At 38.8% G+C, this 24,979-nt stretch overlaps 1 protein-coding gene across 1 annotated transcript; it reads left to right on the top strand.

Moving 5' to 3' along the window:
• The first annotated feature begins 14,799 nt into the window (after nucleotides 1-14,799).
• LOC129097007 (sodium/potassium/calcium exchanger 1-like) lies at nucleotides 14,800-16,358 on the top strand. Its single transcript, XM_054605678.1, has 2 exons — nucleotides 14,800-15,741; nucleotides 16,294-16,358. Exons 1-2 carry the CDS (start codon nucleotides 14,895-14,897, stop codon nucleotides 16,356-16,358), a joined length of 912 nt encoding a protein of 303 aa, XP_054461653.1. The 5' UTR covers nucleotides 14,800-14,894.
• The last annotated feature ends 8,621 nt before the right edge of the window (nucleotides 16,359-24,979 follow it).

The following is a 24,979-nucleotide window of genomic DNA, read 5'->3' as shown; positions in this document are numbered from 1 at the left end:
TTGAATGTGTTGTATCTCTGTTATGCTGTTCATTCTGTACACATGACATCTATTGACTTCTGTCCATCCTGGGAGAAGCATCTAAGGACAGAGGATGTGAGGGTCTAAGGACAGAGGATGTGAGAGTCTAAGGACAGAGGATGTGAGGGTCTAAGGACAGAGGATGTGAGGGTCTAAGGACAGAGGATGTGAGGGTCTAAGGACAGAGGATGTGAGGGTCTAAGGACAGAGGATGTGAGGGTGTAAGGACAGAGGATGTGAGGGTCTAAGGACAGAGGATGAGGGTCTAAGGACAGAGGATGTGAGGGTCTAAGGACAGAGGATGTGAGGGTCTAAGGACAGAGGATGTGAGGGTCTAAGGACAGAGGAGGTGAGGGTGAGGGTCTAAGGACAGAGGATGTGAGGGTCTAAGGACAGAGGATGTGAGGGTCTAAGGACAGAGGATGTGAGGGTCTAAGGACAGAGGATGTGAGGGTCTAAGGACAGAGGATGTGAGGGTAAGGACAGAGGATGTGAGGGTCTAAGGACAGAGGAGGTGAGGATATAAGGACAGAGGATGTTGCATGTGTACAGACTGTAAAGCCCTCTGAGGCAAATTTGTAATTTGTGATTTTGGCTATACAAAATAAACTGAATTGAAATGAATTGAACCTCAATCTGGTCTAAACCCAAAATAAATCAGATCTCAATCTGGTCTAAACCCAAAATAAATCAGATCTCAATCTGGTTTAAATCCAGAAAAAACATTAGATCTCAATCTGGTCCAAACTGGGAACAAATAAGATCTAAAAACTTGTTTAAACCCAGAATAAAGCCAGTAGGTAGTGAAGGTGTGGTGTGAATCATCAGTAACATGTTAATGACATAAACTCTTTGTGTTTCTGGAAACTATTGTCAAACCAGTTCTGATCTAAAGAAGTCTCATACCATGCATAGCACACACACACACACACACACACACACACACACACACACACACACACACACACACACACACACACACACACACACACACACACACACACACACACACACACACACACACACACACACACACCTTCATGTCTCTGTACATTTCCTGGTAGGAAACTTTTGCAATCAGTTTACAGTCAGTCAGGTTTTTCTTAAAATGACTTTCAGTGTAAACCTGGACTAACTGAGTCTTCAATCTGGTCTAAACCCAGAATAAATCAGACCTCAATCTGGTCTAAACCCAAAATAAATCAGACCTGAAGCCCTTTTGCTTTCACGCCTCGCATGTTTCCATGAATCGTTGTGGTACCTGGACCGTAGTCGTGCCTCCTGCTGTGACTCGGCTGACTCCCACTGCTACGACCATTATTATTATTAGTCACATTACTAATACTATTCCCTATTTAATACTATTATACTATTTCATTATTTTAATTCTACTATAATAATTGCTGCTTTTATTATAAGTAGTCTTCATTGTTTCCTTGGTTAATCTGCTTACTACTGTGATTATATGAATCATTTATGTCATAAACATTGAATGTGTTGTATCTCTGTTATGCTGTTCATTCTGGTCACATGACATCTATTGACTTCTGTCCATCCTGGGAGAAGGATCTAAGGACAGAGGATGTGAGGGTCTAAGGACAGAGGATGTGAGGGTCTAAGGACAGAGGATGTGAGGGTCTAAGGACAGAGGATGTGAGGGTCTAAGGACAGAGGATGTGAGGGTCTAAGGACAGAGGATGTGAGGGTCTAAGGACAGAGGATGTGAGGGTCTAAGGACAGAGGATGTGAGGGTGTAAGGACAGAGGATGTGAGGGTCTAAGGACAGAGGATGTGAGGGTCTAAGGACAGAGGATGTGAGGGTCTAAGGACAGAGGATGTGAGGGTCTAAGGACAGAGGATGTGAGGGTGTAAGGACAGAGGATGTGAGGGTCTAAGGACAGAGGATGTGAGGGTCTAAGGACAGAGGATGTGAGGGTCTAAGGACAGAGGATGTGAGGGTCTAAGGACAGAGGATGTGAGGGTGTAAGGACAGAGGATGTGAGGGTCTAAGGACAGAGGAGGTGAGGGTCTAAGGACAGAGGAGGTGAGGATATAAGGACAGAGGATGTTGCATGTGTACAGACTGTAAAGCCCTCTGAGGCAAATTTGTAATTTGTGATTTTGGCTATACAAAATAAACTGAATTGAAATGAATTGAACCTCAATCTGGTCTAAACCCAAAATAAATCAGATCTCAATCTGGTTTAAATCCAGAAAAAACATTAGATCTCAATCTGGTCCAAACTGGGAACAAATAAGATCTAAAAACTTGTTTAAACCCAGAATAAAGCCAGTAGGTAGTGAAGGTGTGGTGTGAATCATCAGTAACATGTTAATGACATAAACTCTTTGTGTTTCTGGAAACTATTGTCAAACCAGTTCTGATCTAAAGAAGTCTCATACCATGCATAGCACACACACACACACACACACACACACACACACACACACACACACACACACACACACACACACACACACACACACACACACACACACACACACACACACACCTTCATGTCTCTGTACATTTCCTGGTAGGAAACTTTTGCAATCAGTTTACAGTCAGTCAGGTTTTTCTTAAAATGACTTTCAGTGTAAACCTGGACTAACTGAGTCTTCAATCTGGTCTAAACCCAGAATAAATCAGACCTCAATCTGGTCTAAACCCAAAATAAATCAGACCTGAAGCCCTTTTGCTTTCACGCCTCGCATGTTTCCATGAATCGTTGTGGTACCTGGACCGTAGTCGTGCCTCCTGCTGTGACTCGGCTGACTCCCACTGCTACGACCATTATTATTATTAGTCACATTACTAATACTATTCCCTATTTAATACTATTATACTATTTCATTATTTTAATTCTACTATAATAATTGCTGCTTTTATTATAAGTAGTCTTCATTGTTTCCTTGGTTAATCTGCTTACTACTGTGATTATATGAATCATTTATGTCATAAACATTGAATGTGTTGTATCTCTGTTATGCTGTTCATTCTGGTCACATGACATCTATTGACTTCTGTCCATCCTGGGAGAAGGATCTAAGGACAGAGGATGTGAGGGTCTAAGGACAGAGGATGTGAGGGTCTAAGGACAGAGGATGTGAGGGGTAAGGACAGAGGATGTGAGGGTCTAAGGACAGAGGATGTGAGGGTCTAAGGACAGAGGATGTGAGGGTCTAAGGACAGAGGATGTGAGGGTGTAAGGACAGAGGATGTGATAAGGACAGAGGATGTGAGGGTGTAAGGACAGAGGATGTGAGGGTGTAAGGACAGAGGATGTGAGGGTCTAAGGACAGAGGATGTGAGGGTGTAAGGACAGAGGATGTGAGGGTCTAAGGACAGGGAGGACAGAGGATGTGAGGGTCTAAGGACAGAGGATGTGAGGGTCTAAGGACAGAGGATGTGAGGGTCTAAGGACAGAGGATGTGATAAGGACAGAGGTGAGGGTCTAAGGACAGAGGATGTGAGGGTGTAAGGACAGAGGATGTGAGGGTCTAAGGACAGAGGATGTGAGGGTCTAAGGACAGAGGATGTGAGGGTCTAAGGACAGAGGATGTCTCATGTGTACAGACTGTAAAGCCCTCTGAGGCAAATTTGTAATTTGTGATTTTGGCTATACAAAATAAACTGAATTGAAATGAATTGAACCTCAATCTGGTCTAAACCCAAAATAAATCAGATCTCAATCTGGTTTAAATCCAGAAAAAACATTAGATCTCAATCTGGTCCAAACTGGGAACAAATAAGATCTAAAAACTTGTTTAAACCCAGAATAAAGCCAGTAGGTAGTGAAGGTGTGGTGTGAATCATCAGTAACATGTTAATGACATAAACTCTTTGTGTTTCTGGAAACTATTGTCAAACCAGTTCTGATCTAAAGAAGTCTCATACCATGCCATGCACACACACACACACACACACACACACACACACACACACACACACACACACACACACACACACACACACACACACACACACACACACACACACACACACACACACACACACACCTTCATGTCTCTGTACATTTCCTGGTAGGAAACTTTTGCAATCAGTTTACAGTCAGTCCGGTTTTTCTTAAAAACACTTTCAGTGCATAAAGGAAATAAAGAAGCCTTTCTGGAACAAAAGAGATCAGGACTGAATCTGGCCCAAACCTAGACTAACTGAGTCTTCAATCTGGTCTGAAGCCAGAATAAATCAGACCTCAATCTGGTCTAAACCCAGAATAAATCAGACCTCAATCTGGTCTAAACCCAGAATAAATTAGAACTCAATCTGGTCTAAACCCAGAATAAATTAGATCTCAATCTGGTCTAAACCCAGAATAAATTAGAACTCAATCTGGTTTAGATCCAGAATAAATTAGAACTCAATCTGGTCTAAACCCAGAAAAAACATTAGATCTCAATCTGGTCCAAATCTGGCTTTAGCTCTTTGTACATCTGATCTGAATATTGTGATTTAAGTAGAAACAGAAAACAACAGTGTCATCTGGTCATTTTTTACCTCAACTTGAGATAGAAACGTTTGAATCGGTGCATTTAAATTAGATTGGAGAGCATTAACCTGAGTGTAGACATTCAGACAGACAGATGATCAGAGGTAGGAGGGAGGGGGAGGATGGAGGGAGGAGGGAGGAGGGAGGAGGAGGGAGGAGGGAGTGTGAGTATATAAAAAGCTGCTGCTCTCTTTCAGCTGAGTTCAGAAACTCAACAAACACTGTAGTTTCGTCACAGTTACGTTTCTTTCCTGTCGACCTGTCAAACAACAAAAATGCTCCAAAGGTGAGTTTTTGATCTCCTGATGAACTTTAAAGAATTCACTTTATCAAACCATTTGACAGAGTTTACTTCAGAATACTGAAGGAACAAAACTAGTCATACGTCACAACCACAACTGTTCTGCTAGACATGAAACTGAACAAACTAAATGAAGCACTTTGTAAAACCTAAGAACACAGCTTTTGTGAAATGTTTTATGAAATATGATGAAGCTCGTGGGAAGTTACTCTTCTCATTCATTATACCTGAAATAATTACCTGTAATTTCTCTCATGACTGAAAAGGTAATGGCACTGCTAATTATGTGATGTTTCCTTTGTTGTTCCTATTTAGACTCTCATGTCGTCTCGTAGTCTACAACAGTTTGATTTGTCTGATACATTACTGGAGTTTTTCCATTTTGGGACTTTGGACTTTTCCTCATCGACATTTTAAAAGGAAATATTTTACTTTTATTTATCTGGTGGCAGAGTCATGTGATCAAATGAGAAATTAAATTGAAAAGCTGCAGTTGAGGATAATCAATGTAAATTAGTTTATTTATTAGGAAAACCGAACTCTGAACTATTCTTTCCTGCTGATATCTGTTTCCTTCAGGACGTTTTCCTCGCAGTGCCTCTGTTCTGCTGTCTTCAGTATTCAGGTTTTATCTGAGTGTCGGCTCTGTATAAATCCAGCAGAAGGACTTCAGTGTTTCAGCATAAAGCAGCAGTCTTCTCTGGTTTTTAACCTGACACTCGACTCTCATAATGAACCTTAAAGCTTTTCTGTCTCTTCGAGGATCTGAGCAGGATCTCTTGCAGTTTTTTTCTCTCTATACGTTGGAAATGAAGAGACACTTTGTTTTATTTTTCTCTGTGGAGGAAACAAAAGAATGACATGTCATTTAACCCTTCTGGCTGGAGACGGGTTTCACCCAGCGGCGACTCAACACTCCAGGCATTGTTTACTTTATTTACTTTAAGGACTTTACTTTATTTTCTGTCTTAACTTTACTTTATTTACTTTAAGGACTTTACTTTATTTTCTGTCTTAACTTTACTTTATTTACTTTAAGGACTTTACTTTATTTTCTGTCTTAACTTTACTTTATTTACTTTACATTCTTCACTTTGCATTACTCACTTTAGGTACTTTTTGTTATTTATTTATTTTACTTTCTTTACTTTAAGGACTTTACTTTATTTTCTGTCTTAACTTTACTTTATTTACTTTACATTCTTCAGTTTGCATTCCTTGAGTTAGGTACTTTTTGTTTATTATTTATTTTACATTCCTCATTTTGCAATACTCACTTTAGGTGATTTTTGTTTTATTTACTTTACTTTCTTTACTTCAAGGACTTTACTTTATTTTCTGTCTTTACTTTATTTTATTTACTTTACATTCATCACTTTGCAGTCCTCACTTAAGGTGATTTTTGCTTCACTTACTTTACTTTATTTACTTTCTTTACTTTTAGTTTTTCACTTTACACTTTTAATGTCCAATTTTTTACTTTCTTCACTTTTCATTCTTAGCTTTGCATTCCTTACTTTAGCTACTTTTGTTATTTATTTATTTACTTTACTTTCTTTACTTTAAGGACTATACTTTATTTTCTGTCTTTACTTTACTTTCTTTATTTCTTTACTTTTCATTCTTAACTTTGCATTCCTTACCTTAGGTAATAATTTACCTAACTTCTTTTACTTTCGGTACATTCTTAAACTTCATGTTTTTTATTGTCTAACATTATGATTTTCTCAACCTAATTCATTTATATTATTTACCCTACAATTTACAGAGACCCAACATTTCTCCCATGAGTAAACACTGGGTTACTTTACGTTCATTACTATATTTCACTTTGCGTTTTTAGTTTCTTTACTTCCCGTTCTTAGTTTTTTCCTGTCCTTACTTTATTTCATTTTATTTAGTTTACAGTCTTTAGTTTACATTATTAACTTGAAAGTCTTTAGTTTATGCTCTTTAGTTTACCTTCTTTGGTTTACCATCTTTAGTTTACATTCTTTAGTTTACGTTCTTTAGTTAACGTTATTTAGTTTACCATCTTTAGTTTACCATCTTTAGTTTACGTTCTATAGTTTACGTTATTTAGTTTACAGTCTTTAGTTTACAGTCTTTAGTAGTCTTTAGTTTACGTTCTTTACTTTACAGTCATTAGTTTACTGTCTTTACTTTACATTATATAGTTTTAAGTCTTTAGTTTGCTTTACAGTGTTTAGTTTACAGTCTTTAGTTTACATTATTTAGTTCAAAGTTTATGTTCTTTACTTCATAGTCTTTGGTTTACGTTCTAAAGTTTACAGTCTTTAGTTAGCACTTTTTAGTTTATGTTATTTGGTTTACAGTCTTTAGCTCACTTAATTAACTTTATAGTCTTTATTTTACTTTCTTTAGTTTACAGTATATAGTTTACGTTCTATATTTACAGTATTCAGTTTACAGTATTCAGTTTACAGTATTCTGTTTACATACTTTAGTTTATGCTTTATAGTTTACAGTCGTTAATTTACAGTCGTTAGTTTACAGTCGTTAGTTTGTTTTATAGTTTACAGTCGTTAGTTTACAGTCTTTAGTTTACAGTTGTTAGTTTACAGTCTTTAGTTTGTTTTATAGTTTACAGTCGTTAGTTTACAGTCGTTAGTTTATAGTCTTTAGTTTACAGTTGTTAGTTTACAGTCTTTAGTTTGTTTTATAGTTTACAGTCGTTAGTTTACAGTCGTTAGTTTATAGTCTTTAGTTTACAGTTGTTAGTTTACAGTTGTTAGTTTACAGTCTTTAGTTTGTTTTATAGTTTACAGTCGTTAGTTTACAGTCGTTAGTTTACAGTCTTTAGTTTACAGTTGTTAGTTTACAGTCGTTTGTTTATGTTTTATGGTTTACAGTCTTTAGTTTACAGTCTTTAGTTTACAGTTGTTAGTTTACAGTCTTTAGTTTGTTTTATAGTTTACAGTCGTTAGTTTACAGTCGTTAGTTTACAGTCTTTAGTTTACAGTTGTTAGTTTACAGTCGTTTGTTTATGTTTTATGGTTTACAGTCTTTAATTTACGTCCTTTACTTTGCAGTCTTTACTTTACAGTCTTTCGTTTATGTTCTATAGTTCACAGTCTTTGGTTTACATTCTGTAGTTTACAGTCTTTGGTTTACAGTCTTTGGTTTACAGTCTTTAGTTTACAGTATTTAGTTTACAGTCTTTAGTGTACAGTCTTTAGTTCACAGTCTTTGGTTTACATTCTGTAGTTTACATTCTTGAGTTTACAGTCTTTGGTCTACATTCTATAGTTTACAGTATTTAGTAAGCACTCTTTAGTTTATGTTATTTGGTTTACAGTCTTTAGTACACGTTAATACTTTACAGTCTTCAGTTAACACTCTTCAATGTACGTTCCGTAGTTACACATTTTGGTTTACAGTTCTTGGTTTCAATTATTTCCTTAAGGTTTTTTGCTTAAATTCTTAACTTTACAGTATTTAGTTCATGTTTTTTACTTTTCATACTTTCAACTAGAAACTCATTCAATGCTTAAAATGTTCTACATATATTACACATTGTAATACACATATTGGTATCATCATTTTTTAAAAACCAGCAATGATTACAATATTTATTCATTTTGAGGCAGTGGAAAGTTTTTGCTCTTCTCTCTTTCTGTGTCACATCAGCCTGAAAAACAAAATGCAAACAGGTTTCAGTAAAATCCACATGTTCACTTTGTGTGTGTGTTTCCAGGTGTGTTATGGTGCTGCTAGTTGCCATGACAGCTGTTTGTTTCGCAGCTCCAGTCTCAGGTAAGCTATGACAACATCTCTCTCTCTCTGTCCCTTTGTCCCTCTCTCCCGGGTTTTTTGTCTCTATCTGATCTTGTGTCTTCTTGTCTTGCAGAGGGAACAACAGCTGATGGTAAATATAAACTTTTTAGTGAATCTGAATGAACCCTAGAGTTAAGTTGAAGCCTTGACCTTTGCCGCAGTAAAGAAGTGGCACCTCCTGATGACATCAATTCCATAGGGCTAATTTAAACAACAGAGCAGCCAATTAGAGTGCAACAGGATCCCTGTAAAGACATCACATCAAAGTACCAATCAGTTCTTTGGAGAGGAACTGCACGTCGCCTGGAAAGTGGACGAGATCAGACATCAACAGGGGCTATGAAAATGTTTCAGCTGCCTTCAAAGAATAAACAGAAAGTCAAAGAAACAGTTACTTCCTGTTAGATCTGCTCTGTAGGCTACTTGTGGTTTGCAGACAACATTTGGATTCATTACGTGTTTGTAAATATATATTTACACATATATATACACTTTGCTGCTCGTTTTGATATGTGATTTATAATTAAGCTTTATTGTAATGATTATTATTATTATTATTATTATCAATTACTATTATTATTACTATTTATATTATCAGTATTGGTATTTATATCATTGCACAACATGAAACCCACAATCTAATGTTAAATATTACAATTACACAGAAAATTTGGATTTTCTACAAAACGTGGTGTTTGTTGTTAAATCCAGATACCAGTCAGCTCTTTGATCAAGCGACAGCCAGGCGTTTCCCATCATGCTTTGGGTAGCGGTCGGTGGGGAGTAACTGCAGCTCATGACTCTTTAAACTGTGGGTCACACAAATCTAAGCAGCGTGCATTGTGCGCCGATAAAATTAATTTTAATATGACATATTTATTTCACTTCATATTTGTTTTAATTTGTTTGACAACAATATTATTCATTATAATTGTTCAATAAATATAGTTTAATTATAGGTATGTTTGTTTTTACTATTTCAGCGATAAGTGCAACTCTGCTGGATCAAACAGCCAACGGTAACAAAAACACAGACACACCACACAATGTACTGTATACTAAATACTACAAAATAAACATAACATGTGAGCTCTGGTGTACCGTCTCAAGGTAACCGGTCTGTCTGTTCACTTGTCTGTCGAAAGCTAATGTTCTACTGCTAGAACTACTATTACCAACTAAATAACTACTGCTACTACTATCATTACTACTGCTACTCCTATCATTACTACTGCTACTAATGATCTACTGCTAGGACTACTATTACCAACTAAATAACTACTGCTACTACTATCATTACTACTGCTACTACTATCATTACTACTGCTACTAATGATCTACTGCTAGGACTAGTATTACCAACTAAATAACTACTGCTACTACTATCATTACTACTGCTACTACTATCATTACTACTTACTACTGCTACTAATGATCTACTGCTACTACTATCATTACTATTGATCTACTGCACTACTATTACCAACTAAATAACTACTGCTACTACTATCATTACTACTGCTACTACTATCATTACTACTGCTACTAATGATCTACTGCTACTAATGATCTACTGCTAGGACTATTATTACCAACTAAATAACTACTGCTACTACTATCATTACTACTGCTACTACTATCATTACTACTGCTACTAATGATCTACTGCTAGGACTAGTATTACCAACTAAATAACTACTGCTACTACTATCATTACTACTGCTACTACTATCATTACTACTGCTACTAATGATCTACTGCTAGGACTAGTATACCAACTAAATAACTACTGCTACTACTATCATTACTACTGCTACTACTATCATTACTACTGCTACTAATGATCTACTGCTAGGACTAGTATTACCAACTAAATAACTACTGCTACTACTATCATTACTACTGCTACTACTATCATTACTACTGCTACTTCTAATATGGATGATACTATCCCTTAAAAAAGAACAGGAAACACATTGTTCTGTTCATCTGTCTGTAACTGAAGTACAAGGTCACGTCCAATATCATTCCGGCTTATACTGCTTTTCTATGACTTATACTCTAGGAAGTACTGCATTACTTCAACTTATGCAGGAAGTAATGCATTACTACTACTTACTACATATACTGTTGGAGTTACTGCATTACTAAGACTTATGATGCAGGAAGTACCTCATTACTAGGACTTATATTGATGGAAGTACTGTATTACTACGACTCATACTCAAGAAAGTACTGCATTATAACGACCTATAATGCAGGAAGATACTGTATTACTACGACGTATACTGTAGGAAATACTGCATTCCTACGACTTATAATGCAAGAGATACTGCATTACTGTGACTTATACTTCAGGAGGTACTGCATTACTGTGACTTATACTTCAGGAGGTACTGCATTACTGTGACTTATACTTCAGGAGGTACTGCATTACTGTGACTTATACTTCAGGAGGTACTGCATTACTGTGACTTATACTTCAGGAGGTACTGCATTACTGTGACTTATACTTCAGGAGGTACTGCATTACTACAACTTTTGCTGAAGGAAGTACTGCATTACTGTGACTTGTACTGCAGGAGGTACTGTATCACTTGGATTTATTTTGTAGGAAGTACTCCAGTACTAAAACTTATATTGCAGGAGGTACTACTTTATTACAACTTACACTGCAGGAAATACTGCAATACTACAATTTATACTGCAGGAGGCACTGCTTTACTTCAGGATGTAGTGAATTACTACGACTTTTACAGTAGGAAGTACTGCATTACTGTGACTTATATTGCAGGAGGTACTGCATTACTTTGTCTTATACTAAATTTAGAGTTTGAAACTTGACTTTATATTTCAGTGTTTCCAAAGTACAATTTCCGCCTCTCATTCGCACACCCAAACACACACACACACACACATACACACACAGGAGCCATGATGTCTCCATGTGCTGTGTTTTATAATTGTAACATTAAAAAGAGTTTGAAATGTTTTTGTGTTCAGATGGAAGCGATGCTCTTTCAGTCCAGACTGATCCTGATGGTGAGAATAAACTGTTCTTTAGTATCTTTATGTGAACAAAGTACTTCTACTACAGTAACTATCACTACTATATTAACTACTGCTTTTCTATCCTCACACTGAAGGAACTACTACTATTGCTAGTTTTACTACTGCTACTTCAGACATCTGACTTAATATATGTGCTGGTTATCAACACATTGTACTACACTAACTGTCACTAATATTTCAACCACTGTTTTGCGACTCCTCACAATAAAGGAACTAGAGAGGGAATTATGACCTGTTTAATTTCCTAACTATAGATCTATAGCTCAATATTTAAATTGCCAATGCCCCTAAAATAAATGTAATCAAATAATTCATATCCTATCCATTTTCATTGTTTGTTGCTCATCTAATTCCCACAATGGATGAAAATAAAGAAGTTAGAAAAAAAGGATGTCTGAGCTCCTCTCTCTAACTCTAAGCCTGAACCAAGAATCCCTACGAAGGAAGCTATTTTCAGCTGCTTGTATCCGCAATTCCGTTCTTTCCATCACTACCCAAAGCTCATCATCATAGCTGAATGTATGACTTTCCTGGGGAGAGTCCATGGTACCACGACCACCCCAGTCTGCCTCTAAACAAGCACTGACCCCGACCTCCATGCGACACTGAAGAGACGTGTCTCAGAGAGAATCTCATACCCCCTGGCACCTTGGTGCTAAGGAGCTTTATGACTCACTCGATAACCTCTGCCAGGCATATGGATGAGTCTTCCCCCAGGGTCTTCAGACTCTGAGACAAGGCCTGCTTTTCCTTTCTGAGTCGTTTCAACTTCTTTGAGGCCCAACGATAGTCCTTCTGCATGGTCTCCCCAATCTCCTCTTACACCCGGGTTTTTGCCTCGGCAATCACCGCAGCCGCAGCCGCAGCCGCAGCCCTACTGGCCAACCGGTACCTGTTTGATGTTTCCAGAGATCCGTGGGCCTGAAAACTCTGAAAGGCCTCCTTTTTTCTCCTTGATAGACTCCATCGACACTGGTGCCCACCAGAGGGTTCTCAGGTTGCCGCCAGGCACCGATGCCCTTTCTACCACAGCTCCTAGCAGCAGCTTCCACAATGGAGGCCCACTCCATTTCAATGTCCCCAGCCTCTCTTGGTATGCACTAAAAATTCTTCAGGAGTTGGGAATTGAAGACCTCGCGGACAGGGTCCTCAGCCAGACGTTTCCAGTTCACCCTCACCACATGTTTGGGTTTACCAGGTCTATCCAGCAGCCTCCCCGGCCATCTGATCAAACTCACCATCAGGTGGTGATCAGTTGACAGCTCTGCTCCTCTCTTCACCAGAGTGCCCAGGACATAGCGCCGCATATCGAATGATACAACCACAAAGTCGATCATAAAAATAAATCCTAGGCTTTTCTGGTAACAAGTACAGTTATGATGCGCGCTAATCGTGAACATGGTTTTTCTTTTTGACAATCCATGACCAGTACAAAAGTTCAACAACAAAGAACAGTTGGGTATAGATTAGGCATGCCATTCCTCCTGATCACCCCTCCAGGTTTCTCCTTCATTTCCCGCATGAGCATTGAGGTCCGCCTAGCAGAACTATGGAGTCCCCAGTCTGCGCCACCAAGAGACTCCAAGAAGACTCTAGACTGCTGTTCGGTGCATAGTCACAAACAACATTCAAAGATTTCCCCTCAGTGATTCACAGTCACATGGAGGCGACCCTCTCATTCCCTGGGGAATCAAGTGAGTACCTCCACACCCGGAAAAGGATAGAGTCCAGCTCCTCTCCAGGAGTTTGGTTCAAGGACCAATGCTAAGCGTGAAGGTGAACCCAACTATATCTAGTTGGTACCGCTCCACCTCTTGCACCAGCTCCACTTCGTTCCCCGGCAGGGAAGCGATATTCCAAGTCCCCTAGATATTGTCTGTGATGCCAGGGGTCGGCAGGCCTGGGTCCCAGCTCCTGCCTTCCGCCCAGCTTACATTGCACCCCACCCCAATGCCTACCCTTGTGAGTTGTGGGCCTACAGGGCGGCTGCTCCATGTAGTTTTTTTGGGCTGTGCCAGGTCGAGCAACATGTGCCAAGACCCGGCCACCAGATGCTCACCGGCGAGCTCCTCTTCCAGGTCTGGCTCCAGAAGGGGGCCCCTGTTTCCCTTTACTGGGTGAGGTGCGACAACTCTTGTCCAGCTGATTCACTAAGGGTCAGTGAATCGCTCTTAGTATGCCCCCCCTCTGAGAACACTTTGCCTTGGGAGACCATACTAGGAACTATTGCTTCCGAAACACAGCTCTCAGGGTCACTGGGGCACACAAACCCCTCCACTACGTTAAGATGGAGATTCATTCGAGAGGAATCGCCACCATGTCTTCAGAGTGGTTGAAAAAATTTAACAGTGTTGGTGGAAAGAAATGGCTGTAGCCTTTAAACCCAGAATGTAATACATCACTTAAATGCACTCAAGTTTCAGTTTTAACAGATATTATATTTGCATGCAATTTAAGTTGTCAATGAATTGGTGGAATAATTGCTAGAATACACAGTGACATTTTTAAGTTCAACAGTGTGATAAACTCAATATGAGCTTCCCAAAACCACATTTATTTTCTTGAAAGAATCTAAAAGAGCAAATAACACTGTTATATACAATGGGCAGAATACACCCCTTAAACTACTATTCATAGCCATAAGAGCAGCACAATGATTGTCACATTTATCAATAAATTAGACCTCTTTAGACAAAGACTGACCCCAGACTATCATTTTTGACATATACCAGAAACCTGATAACAAATGATTGATACTTGTGCAACATCTTTAATCCGCAGATATGATCTCAAACGAAACTGATGATCAGACTGACGTGGACTTAGTGGAGGGCGCCAGTGACAGCCAGCAGGAACTCAGCGAGGCAGAAAGTGAGGAGCAAGCAGTGGAAACAGCTGGAGATGATAGCTCACCAGAGGAGGACCTCACAGAGAGTGAGGTGCAAACAGGGGAGTTGGCTGGAGATGATAGCTCACCAGAAGAGGACCTAGCAGAGAGTGAGGGGCAAACAGGGGAGTTGGCTGGAGATGATAGCTCACCAGAAGAGGACCTAGCAGAGAGTGAGGTGCAAACAGGGGAGTTGGCTGAAGATGATAGCTCACCAGAAGAGGACCGAGCAGAGAGTGAGGTGCAAACAGAGGAGTTGGCTGGAGATGATAGCTCACCAGAAGAGGACCTAGCAGAGAGTGAGATGCAAGCAGTGGAAACAGCTGGAGATGATAGCTCACCAGAGAAGGACCTAGCAGAGAGTGAGATGCAAGCAGTGGAAACAGCTGGAGATGATAGCTCACCAGAGAAGGACCTAGCAGAGAGTGAGGGGCAAACAGGGGAGTTGGCTGGAGATGATAGCTCACCAGAAGAGGACCTAGCAGAGAATGAGGTGCAAGCAGTGGAAACAGCTGGAGATGATAGCTCACCAGAGGAGGACCTATCAGAGAGTGAAGTGCAAACGGGGGAGTTGGCTGGAGATGATAGCTCACCAGAAGAGGACCTAGCAGAGAGTGAGGGGCAAACAGGGGAGTTGGCTGGAGATGATAGCTCACCAGAGGAGGACCTATCAGAGAGTGAGGTGCAAACGGGGGAGTTGGCTGGAGATGATAGCTCACCAGAAGAGGACCTAGCAGAGAGTGAGGGGCAAACAGGGGAGTTGGCTGGAGATGATAGCTCACCAGAAGAGGACCTATCAGAGGGTGAGGGGCAAACAGGGGAGTTGGCTGGAGATGAAAGCTCACCAGAGGAGGACCTATCAGAGACAGTGGAGTTGGCTGGAGATGATAGCTCACCAGAGGAGGACATATCAGAGACGGAGGTGCAAGCAGTGGAAACAGCTGGAGATGATAGCTCACCAGAGGAGAACTTAGCTGCCAAAGATGTTCAGGACGGGAGCCCAGAGATGAACAACAGCGAAGGGATTGATGACAATCTAACCAGCGAGACTGGTAGTGAAGACAACTCTGATGTTTTGGACGTGACAGAAGATTCTCGCAACATCGAGGAAACTGATCAACAAATTCAAGAAGCTGCGCCCTTTACTGAAGGTAAAACTGGATACCTGCATTGGTCAGAGTTCATAAGTTCTTTGTGTTTTTAAAACATTCAGAAGTGAGAAAAGGTTAATTTGGTCTTTTTTTTTTATAAAAGGAGAATAAAGGTACACAAGGTCTAGATGAAGTTTTCAGAATTCAACATGAAGAACATAGAGACCAGGATCAAGAAATCAGAGTTCATGTACTTTAAATTAAGACTTTTAATTTTCAAAGACCAAGAGAAATAAAAGAAGTCAGAGGTCAAGTTTTATAAAGGTCTGGATAGAAAATTTAGAGATCAAAGTGAAGAATTAAAATACTTAAATACATGAATTCAACAAATACCACAAAAAGTGAAGGTCTCAGATTTAGAGCTAATGTAGAGAAGACAAAGAACAGGTAAAGATAAAAATGTAAACATTCAGGTATGAAGAGAATGCATTCAAAAGTTATGAAAAGAGATTGAGTCATAATGAGATAAAGCTGAACAAACTTTACATCAGGAGAACAAGTGGCCTCTGTTTGTTAAGCGTTAATCAATGTTCATGTTGTTTCTTGTTGCAGCACCATCTACTAACCAACCTGACGACTCCACCGCCTCAAAGGGTAAAGATTACACACTATTGTGACCTCACACCAACTTGCAGCCAATCACAGTTCAGATGCAGTCACAGCTTTGAGAAACAATTACAGCTTCAGAGTATTTCAGTTAAATGTTAAATGAGAAGTGAGAGACTTTGTGAGAGACACAAAGATAGATATGAGGAGATCATGAAGAAACTATGATTCTGAATTTTAATCATTGTTTCTCTTCTTTTCACAGGAACTTAGACACTCAGCCTCTGAACTGTGGAAGCTCACCAACTGCAGGTACCATCTCTCAATTAAATTCAATTCAATTTTTCAATTCAATTTATTTTATATAGCCCAAAATCACAAATTACAAATTTGCCTCAGAGGGCTTTACAATCTGTACACATGTGACATCCTCTGTCCCGGAACCCTCACATCCTCTGTCCTTAGACCCTAACATCCTCTGTCCTTAGACCCTCACATCCTCTGTCCTTAGACCTTCACATCCTCTGTCCTTAGACCCTCACATCCTCTGTCCTTAGACCCTCACCTCCTCTGTCCTTAGACCCTCACATCCTCTGTCCTTAGACCCTAACATCCTCTGTCCTTACACCCTCACATCCTCTGTCAAGGAAGCATATATAAGGTGAATAAAACTGGTCCAAGAACAGACCCTTGTGGAACTCCGTGAGTGACCCTGGTTTTCATCGAGGTTTCATTGTTTACATATACAAACTGAGATCGGTCTGATAAATACGACTTAAACCAGCTGAGTGCGGTTCCTTTAATGCCTATTAGATGCTCCAGTCTCTGTAATAAGATCTGATGATCAATGGTATTGAATGCAGCACTAAGGTCTAACAGTACAAGTACAGAGACAAGTCCTTTGTCTGATGACATCAGAAGGTCATTGGTAGTTTTCACCAGTGCCGTCTCTGTGCTATGATTCACTCTAAATCCTGACTGAAAATCCTCAAATAAACTATTGTTACGCAGAAAGTCACACAGCTGATTAGTGACTGCTTTCTGGAGTATCTTAAAGAGGAAGGGAAGGTTAGATAAAGGTCTATAGTTAGATATAGGTCTATAGTTAGATATAGTCTATAGTTAGATATAGGTCTATAGTTAGATATAGGTCTAAGGTTAGACATAGGTCTATAGTTAGATATAGGTCTAAGGTTAGATATAGGTCTATAGTTAGATATAGGTCTATAGTTAGATATAGTCTATAGTTAGATATAGGTCTATAGTTAGATATAGGTCTAAGGTTAGATATAGGTCTATAGTTAGATATAGGTCTATAGTTAGATATAGTCTATAGTTAGATATAGGTCTATAGTTAGATATAGGTCTATAGTTAGATATAGGTCTAAGGTTAGATATAGGTCTATAGTTAGATATAGGTCTATAGTTAGATATAGGTCTACAGTTAGATATAGTCTATAGTTAGATATAGGTCTAAGGTTAGATATAGTCTATAGTTAGATATAGGTCTAGTTAGTCTATAGTTAGATATAGGTCTAGTTAGATATAGTCTATAGGTTAGATATAGGTCTATAGTTAGATATAGGTCTAAGGTTAGATATAGGTCTATAGTTAGATATAGGTCTACAGTTAGATATAGTCTATAGTTAATAATAATAATAATAATAATCAATCCTTTATTAGTCCCACAATGGGGAAATTATTTCTCTGCATTTAACCCATCCCGGAGGAGCAGTGGGCTGCAATAGTATAGGGGAGCAACTTGGGGTTAGGTGTCTTGCTAGGGACACCTCGGCATGTTGCCGGTAGAGGGGTTTGAATACCAACCTTGTGGTTACGGGATAAGCGTCTACCTCATGTTAGATATAGGTCTATAGTTAGATATAGGTCTAAGTTAGATATAGGTCTATAGTTAGATATAGGTCTACAGTTAGATATAGTCTATAGTTAGATATAGGTCTATAGTTAGATATATAGTTAGATATAGGTCTATAGTTAGATATAGGTCTAGTTAGAGTTAGATATAGGTCTATAGTTAGATATAGGTCTATAGTTAGATATAGGTCTATAGTTAGATATAGTCTATAGTTAGATATAGGTCTATAGTTAGATATAGGTCTATAGTTAGATATAGTCTATAGTTAGATATAGGTCTATATTTAACCATCTATAGTTAGGAGTCTATAGTTAGGGTCTGTCTAAGTTAGATAGTCGCTATAGTTAGATATAGTCTATAGTTAGGGTATAGTTAGTGTCTTAGCTCAGGGACACCTCGGATATGTTGCCGGATAGAGGGGTTTGAACCATATAGTCTATAGTTTATAGGTTACGGGACAAGCGCTCTACCTCATATAGGTGCCACAGCTATAGTTAGATATCGGGTCAGATATAGGTCTATAGTTAGATATAGGTCTATAGTTAGATATAGGTCTAAGGTTAGATATAGGTCTATAGTTAGATATAGGTCTATAGTTAGATATAGTCAGGTCTAGTTAGATATAGGTCTATAGTTAGATATAGGTCTATAGTTAGATATAGGTCTAAGTTAGATATAGTCTATAGTTAGATGATCATAGGTCTCGGATAGGTTAGATATAGTCTATAGTTAGATAAGGTCTATAGTTAGATACAGGTCTAAGGGTTAGATATAGTCTATAGTTAGATAAAGTTATAGTTAGATATAGGTCTATAGTTAGATATAGCTTGTTCTATAGTTAGATATAGTCTATAGTTAGATATAGCATTACGGAGGGTCTTATAGTTAGATATAGGTCTAAGTTAGATATAGTCTAAAGTTAGATATATGGGTCTAAGGTTAGATATAGTCTATAGTTAGATATAGTGAGTCTATCAACAAGTATATATGGAGACAGACTAAAGTTAGAGTAGGAGTCCTCTGTTATATGGAGACAGACTAAAGCTAGAGTAGGAGTCCTCTGTTATATGGAGACAGACTAAAGTTAGAGTAGGAGTCCTCTGTTATATGGAGACAGACTAAAGTTAGAGTAGGAGTCCTCTGTTATATGGAGACAGACTAAAGTTAGAGTAGGAGTCCTCTGTTATATGGAGACAGACTAAAGTTAGACTAAAGTTAGAGTGAGTCCTCTGTTATATGGAGACAGACTAAAGTTAGAGTAGGAGTCCTCTGTTATATGGAGACAGACTAAAGTTAGAGTAGGAGTCCTCTGTTATATGGAGACAGACTAAAGTTAGAGTAGGAGTCCTCTGTTATATGGAGACAGACTAAAGTTAGAGTAGGAGTCCTCTGTTATATGGAGACAGACTAAAGTTAGAGTAGGAGTCCTCTGTTATGGAGACATGGTAATGAATTAAACGCTGATGGAATCGCTTCTTTAAATTTAGCTACACACATCTTGTGGAGAAACTTTTGCCTAATGGCGTACACTCTGGTAGTAAAAATTCAAAAGTTATTAGATAATGTTCTGATAAAAGAGAGTTCTGTTGAGAGACAACTACATTTTCTATTTCAATACCATAAACCAGAACAAGGTGGAGGGTTAAAACAGTGAGTGGGTTTATGTACACACTGACAGAAGCCAATAGAATCTAATAATGAACTAAACGCAGTACTAAGGCTATCATTATACACATCCACATGAATATTAAAATCACCTACAATAATAACTTTATCTGTTTTCAGGACTAAACTTGATAAGAACTCTGAGAATTCAGATATGAATTCAGAATACGGACCTGGTGCGCGGTACACTATAACAAAGAGAACTGACTTCAATGCTTTCCCGCTCGGGTTTGAAAGACTAAGAACAAGGCTTTCAAATGAGTTGTAATTTAATTTAGGTTTAGGGTTTATTAATAGGCTTGAGTCAAAGATAGCTGCTACTCCACCTCCTCGGCCTGTGCCTCCAGGAATATGAGTATTAATATGACTTGGAGGAGTTGATTCATTAAGGCTAACGTACTCTTCATGACACAGCCAGGTTTCAGTAAGACAGAATAAATCAATATGATTATCTGATATTAAATCATTTACTAGTACACCCTCAGATGACAGAGATCTGATATTTAAGAGTCCACATTTAATTGTCCTGTTTTGATTGCGTTGGTTGCCTTCATTTTTATTAGGTTATTTTGTATAACTCACTGTGTCATTACTGATTCACCTTTAACAACAGATTGAGGTGGTGGTCATCAAAAAAATGACCAGCAGTCTGTTTTGTAACTATAAGTTGACACTAACTGCTGTGTTTCACATTAAATACATGACTTTGCACACTATGACACTATAACTTGTGCAGGTAAAATTGGAAAGAACAACACTGCTGCTTTAATAACAGTTTTATTAAAAAGAAGAAAGTAAATTATATCATTGCTTTGCTAAAATGTTTTCAATAATTCAAAGACCATTATTCAGTCAGTTCTGTTGTGCTGTGAATTTTTTAGATAATGATTAATAAATATAGTCCTAAATTAAATCAACAGATTTTTTTTGTTTTTTTTCTCAATCAGAGCCAAGCCCACAGTGGAATACAGTTGCTATGACAACAACAACAATAACAACAACAACAACAACAACAAGAAAATGCTAAACTGCAACTAAACTTCAACCTTCAGTTTCCTGTTTGTTTCTGCTCCTCGGCTCGTTCCTGATCGGTTGTCTCCATTTAATTCAAACTCTGGCTTCTGTTTGAAAAATCTGTTTCCATTAAACGACTGACTGTGTCTCTGTGTAGTCTTCCTTTAATCTGTCTCTCTCTCTGCCTGTCTGTCTGCCTTCAGTCTATTGCAGATCCATGTGGAATCTGCTCTGTGGGTCTGTGTTGACACAGAGGAACTGCTAATAAAGTTTGAACTGTCAAAACCCTGAGTCCCCTGAATCTTAATTATAGACAATCATACCTATTGATCTGTCATCATTTACTGAGTGTAGATATTGATCCTTAAGTTCAAATACACGGCAACAAGTTCACAACACTGTACCATGTTAAATTACACCACAACAAGTTCACAACACTGTATTATATTCAACATGTCAACAAATTAACAACACTGTATTATATTCAACATGTCAACAAATTAACAACACTGTATTATATTCAACAACATGTCAACAAGTTCACAACACTGTATTATATTCAACATGTCAACAAATTAACAACACTGTATTATATTTAACAACATGTCAACAAATTAACAACACTGTATTATATTTAACATGTCAACAAATTAACAACACTGTATTATATTTAACAACATGTCATCAAGTTCACAGCACTGTATTATATTTAACAACATGCCAACAAGTTCACAGCACTGTATTATATCTAACAACATGTCAACAAATTAACAACACTGTATTATATTTAACAAAATATTATATACAGGGAGAGATTGATTGTTAATATTGCACATTGCAGCAAGTTCACAACACTTTTTCTTTTTTAACACAGCAGCACGTTTAAAACTGCATCCTGTTTAACAACATGGTAAATATTGAACAAAATGCAGCATGTTCACATCACTGCAGAAAGTTAACAGAACCTGAACATATCTAACAACACAGCAGCATGACAGAAAGTTTAACAACAACGCAGCTCATAACCAACAATCATCAACAGGTGCACTGGAGGGGGAGGAGTCAGGTTACCTACTGCCACAGGTCGCTGGTGTGGAAGACTGACTCCTGAGATGGAGCAGATGAAGTTTCTCTTAGACCATGAATGAAAACTGACCTCAGGTCATCGGAGGTTAACTGACTCTCACTCACACACCCACACACAAAGAATAAGGAGTAAGACATAAAGACAAAGGGTGTGTGTACAATAAACCTTTTCAGGTGAGAGTTTCAGAGAGAAACAGCTGATAGGGTGATATCTGTGAGAATAGATTTACCTTCACATGAGAAACACATCTGAGCAGAGGAGAAACAAGTACTCAGGTCATTTTCTTCAACCAGAGGATTGTCAGGATTCAGAAGCTTCCAAAAAATGAGCCCCAGCTCTACCAGCTGCAACGTTAAAGTGTTGAACACATGAACGCGTCAATAATCAAAATATAATATTACAATATATCATTCTGCATAATGAGTACTTTTACTTTTAGTACTGAGTATACTTTGATGCTGATACCTGACGTAAACTATAGCAGAGTACTCCTTCCACCTCTGGGATTAGGAGACAGCACGTAACTAAACCTCCCCTATTGATCGTGTTTAGGCAGAATATAATGATGTGATAAACTGTTTATAACAGATTTTTGTTGTTAGCACATATAAGTGTTTATTACTTTATAATATTCTATAATTATGTCCATCTCCATCCATGGAGACAGACATAATGTTCATCATGCTGTTTCAAGATTTAATAAATGTTTATTTGTATTTCTTTTGTTTGAGACTCCAGAGTTTCAATGGGTTCATGTTACTCGCCTGTCCCACAGCTCTTGGTTTCAGTGGGACATCAGGATCAAAAGGTCCAGGTGAGATGCAGTCATTCAGAACTGAGCTGGACCAGACTATACCTCAAAGTGCCCTTAATTCCTTCTCTGGACCTGATCCCAGAGTCCAGCTCAGCTCCAGCTCGGTTCTAGTTACAGGATGTCCTACTGCAGATTCATGCAGACTCATGTTATGCACTGATTCCTGCCGATAACAGGAAACTCACTTCAAAATACGAGCACAGAAGGTCCCTGGGTTTCAGAAGGTCCCTGGGTTTTAGAAGGTCACTGGGTTCTAGAAGGTCACTGGGTTCTAGAAGGTCACTGGGTTCTAGAAGGTCACTGGGTTTTAGAAGGTCACTGGGTATTAGAAGGTCCCTGGGTTCTAGAAGGTCACTGGGTTTTAGAAGGTCCCTGGGTTTTAGAAGGTCCCTGGGTTCTAGAAGGTCACTGGGTTTTAGAAGGTCCCTGGGTTTTAGAAGGTCACTGGGTTCTAGAAGATCCCTGGATTTTAGAAGGTCCCTGGGTTTTAGAAGGTCCCTGGGTTTTAGAAGGTCCCTGGGTTCATAGCGTGTCGCACTGAAAAGACTCCTCAGTTATGAACAAGCTATGGCTCCACCAGGACTCTCGGGACAATACATACGATTTTATCGAGAATTGAAATGAAGAAAACACTTAAACACTCACTTTAGGTTAATATTGTATATTTACATTAACGGGGTAAAAGTTTGAAAAAGCTTTCTAGGTCGAGAAGTGATGGTTCAGTTCAGAGGAATGTTGGCAACTTTTTCTCTGCAGCTCGGTATCATTTTAATAAAGCTTCCTTTGTATTCGTCCTCTAGGCTGGAACACACACACACACACACACACAGTAAAACACATACACCCACACAGTAACACACACACATACACACACACATACACACACACACACACACAGTCAAACACACAGGCACACAGAGTAACACACACACAAACAGTTAAAACACAATTAAATTCAATTTATTTTGTAAATCCAAAAATCACAAATCACAAATTTGCCTCAGAGGGCTTCAAAAACCTCACATCCTCTGTCCTTACACCCTCACATCCTCTGTCCTTATCCTCTGTCCTTACACCCTCACATCCTCTGTCCTTAGACCCTCACATCCTCTGTCCTTACACACATCCTCACATCCTCCTCTGTCCTTAGATCCTCACATCCTCTGTCTTATCAGGATGGACAGAAGTCAATAGATGTCATGTGACCAGAATGAACAACTTAGTTAGAAAGTTAGAAAACATTCAATGTATATGACATAGTAGTAAGCAGAATAATGATGGAAAAAAGTAAGACTACTAACAATAAAAGCAGCAATGACTATAGTAATATTATAGTAATGATATAGGGACTAGTATTAGTAATGTGACTAATAATAATAATAATATTATTATTAGTAATAATGATAGTGGTAGTAGCAGTGGGTGTCAGCAGGATCACAGTCCAGATAGAACCACGATTCATGTAAACCTGCGAGGTGAGAAAGCACCAGGACTCCGGGGAAGAAGCAAAATCAGTGATGAGCATAAATAGGAGATTAATACATAAAGATGGAGGGAGAGAAGAGGAGAGAGGAGCTCAGTGTATCCTAGGTAGTCCCCCGGCTGTCTAGGCATATAGCAGCATATCTAGGGGCTGGACCAAGGAGAACCTGAACCAGTCCTAACTATAGACCTGAACCAGCCCTAACTATAGACCTGAACCAGTCCTAACTATAGACCTGAACCAGTCCTAACTATAGACCTGAACCAGTCCTAACTATAAACCTGAACCAGCCCTAACTATAAACCTGAACCAGTCCTAACTATAAACCTGAACCAGTCCTAACTATAGACCTGAACCAGTCCTAACTATAGACCTGAACCAGCCCTAACTATAGACCTGAACCAGTCCTAACTATAAACCTGAACCAGTCCTAACTATAGACCTGAACCAGTCCTAACTATAAACCTGAACCAGTCCTAACTATAGACCTGAACCAGTCCTAACTATAGACCTGAACCAGCCCTAACTATAGACCTGAACCAGTCCTAACTATAGACCTGAACCAGTCCTAACTATAGACCTGAACCAGTCCTAACTATAGACCTGAACCAGCCCTAACTATAGACCTGAACCAGTCCTAACTATAAACCTGAACCAGCCCTAACTATAAACCTGAACCAGTCCTAACTATAGACCTGAACCAGTCCTAACTATAAACCTGAACCAACTATTACAGCTTTGTAGGTGAGTAGA

The sequence above is a fragment of the Anoplopoma fimbria genome, chromosome 10 (genome assembly GCF_027596085.1).
Source record: "Anoplopoma fimbria isolate UVic2021 breed Golden Eagle Sablefish chromosome 10, Afim_UVic_2022, whole genome shotgun sequence".
NCBI lineage: Eukaryota > Metazoa > Chordata > Actinopteri > Perciformes > Anoplopomatidae > Anoplopoma > Anoplopoma fimbria.
Note: the sequence above shows the minus strand (reverse complement) of the source record. Positions and strands in the feature narration are given on the sequence as shown.

Coding starts and splice junctions, on each gene's coding strand:
- LOC129097007 (XM_054605678.1), top strand. CDS start 14,895: ATGCAAGCAGTGGAAACAGCTGGAGATGATAGCTCACCAGAGAAGGAC. Junction 15,742..16,293: donor AGCTGCGCCCTTTACTGAAG/GTAAAACTGGAT, acceptor TTCTTGTTGCAG/CACCATCTACTAACCAACCT.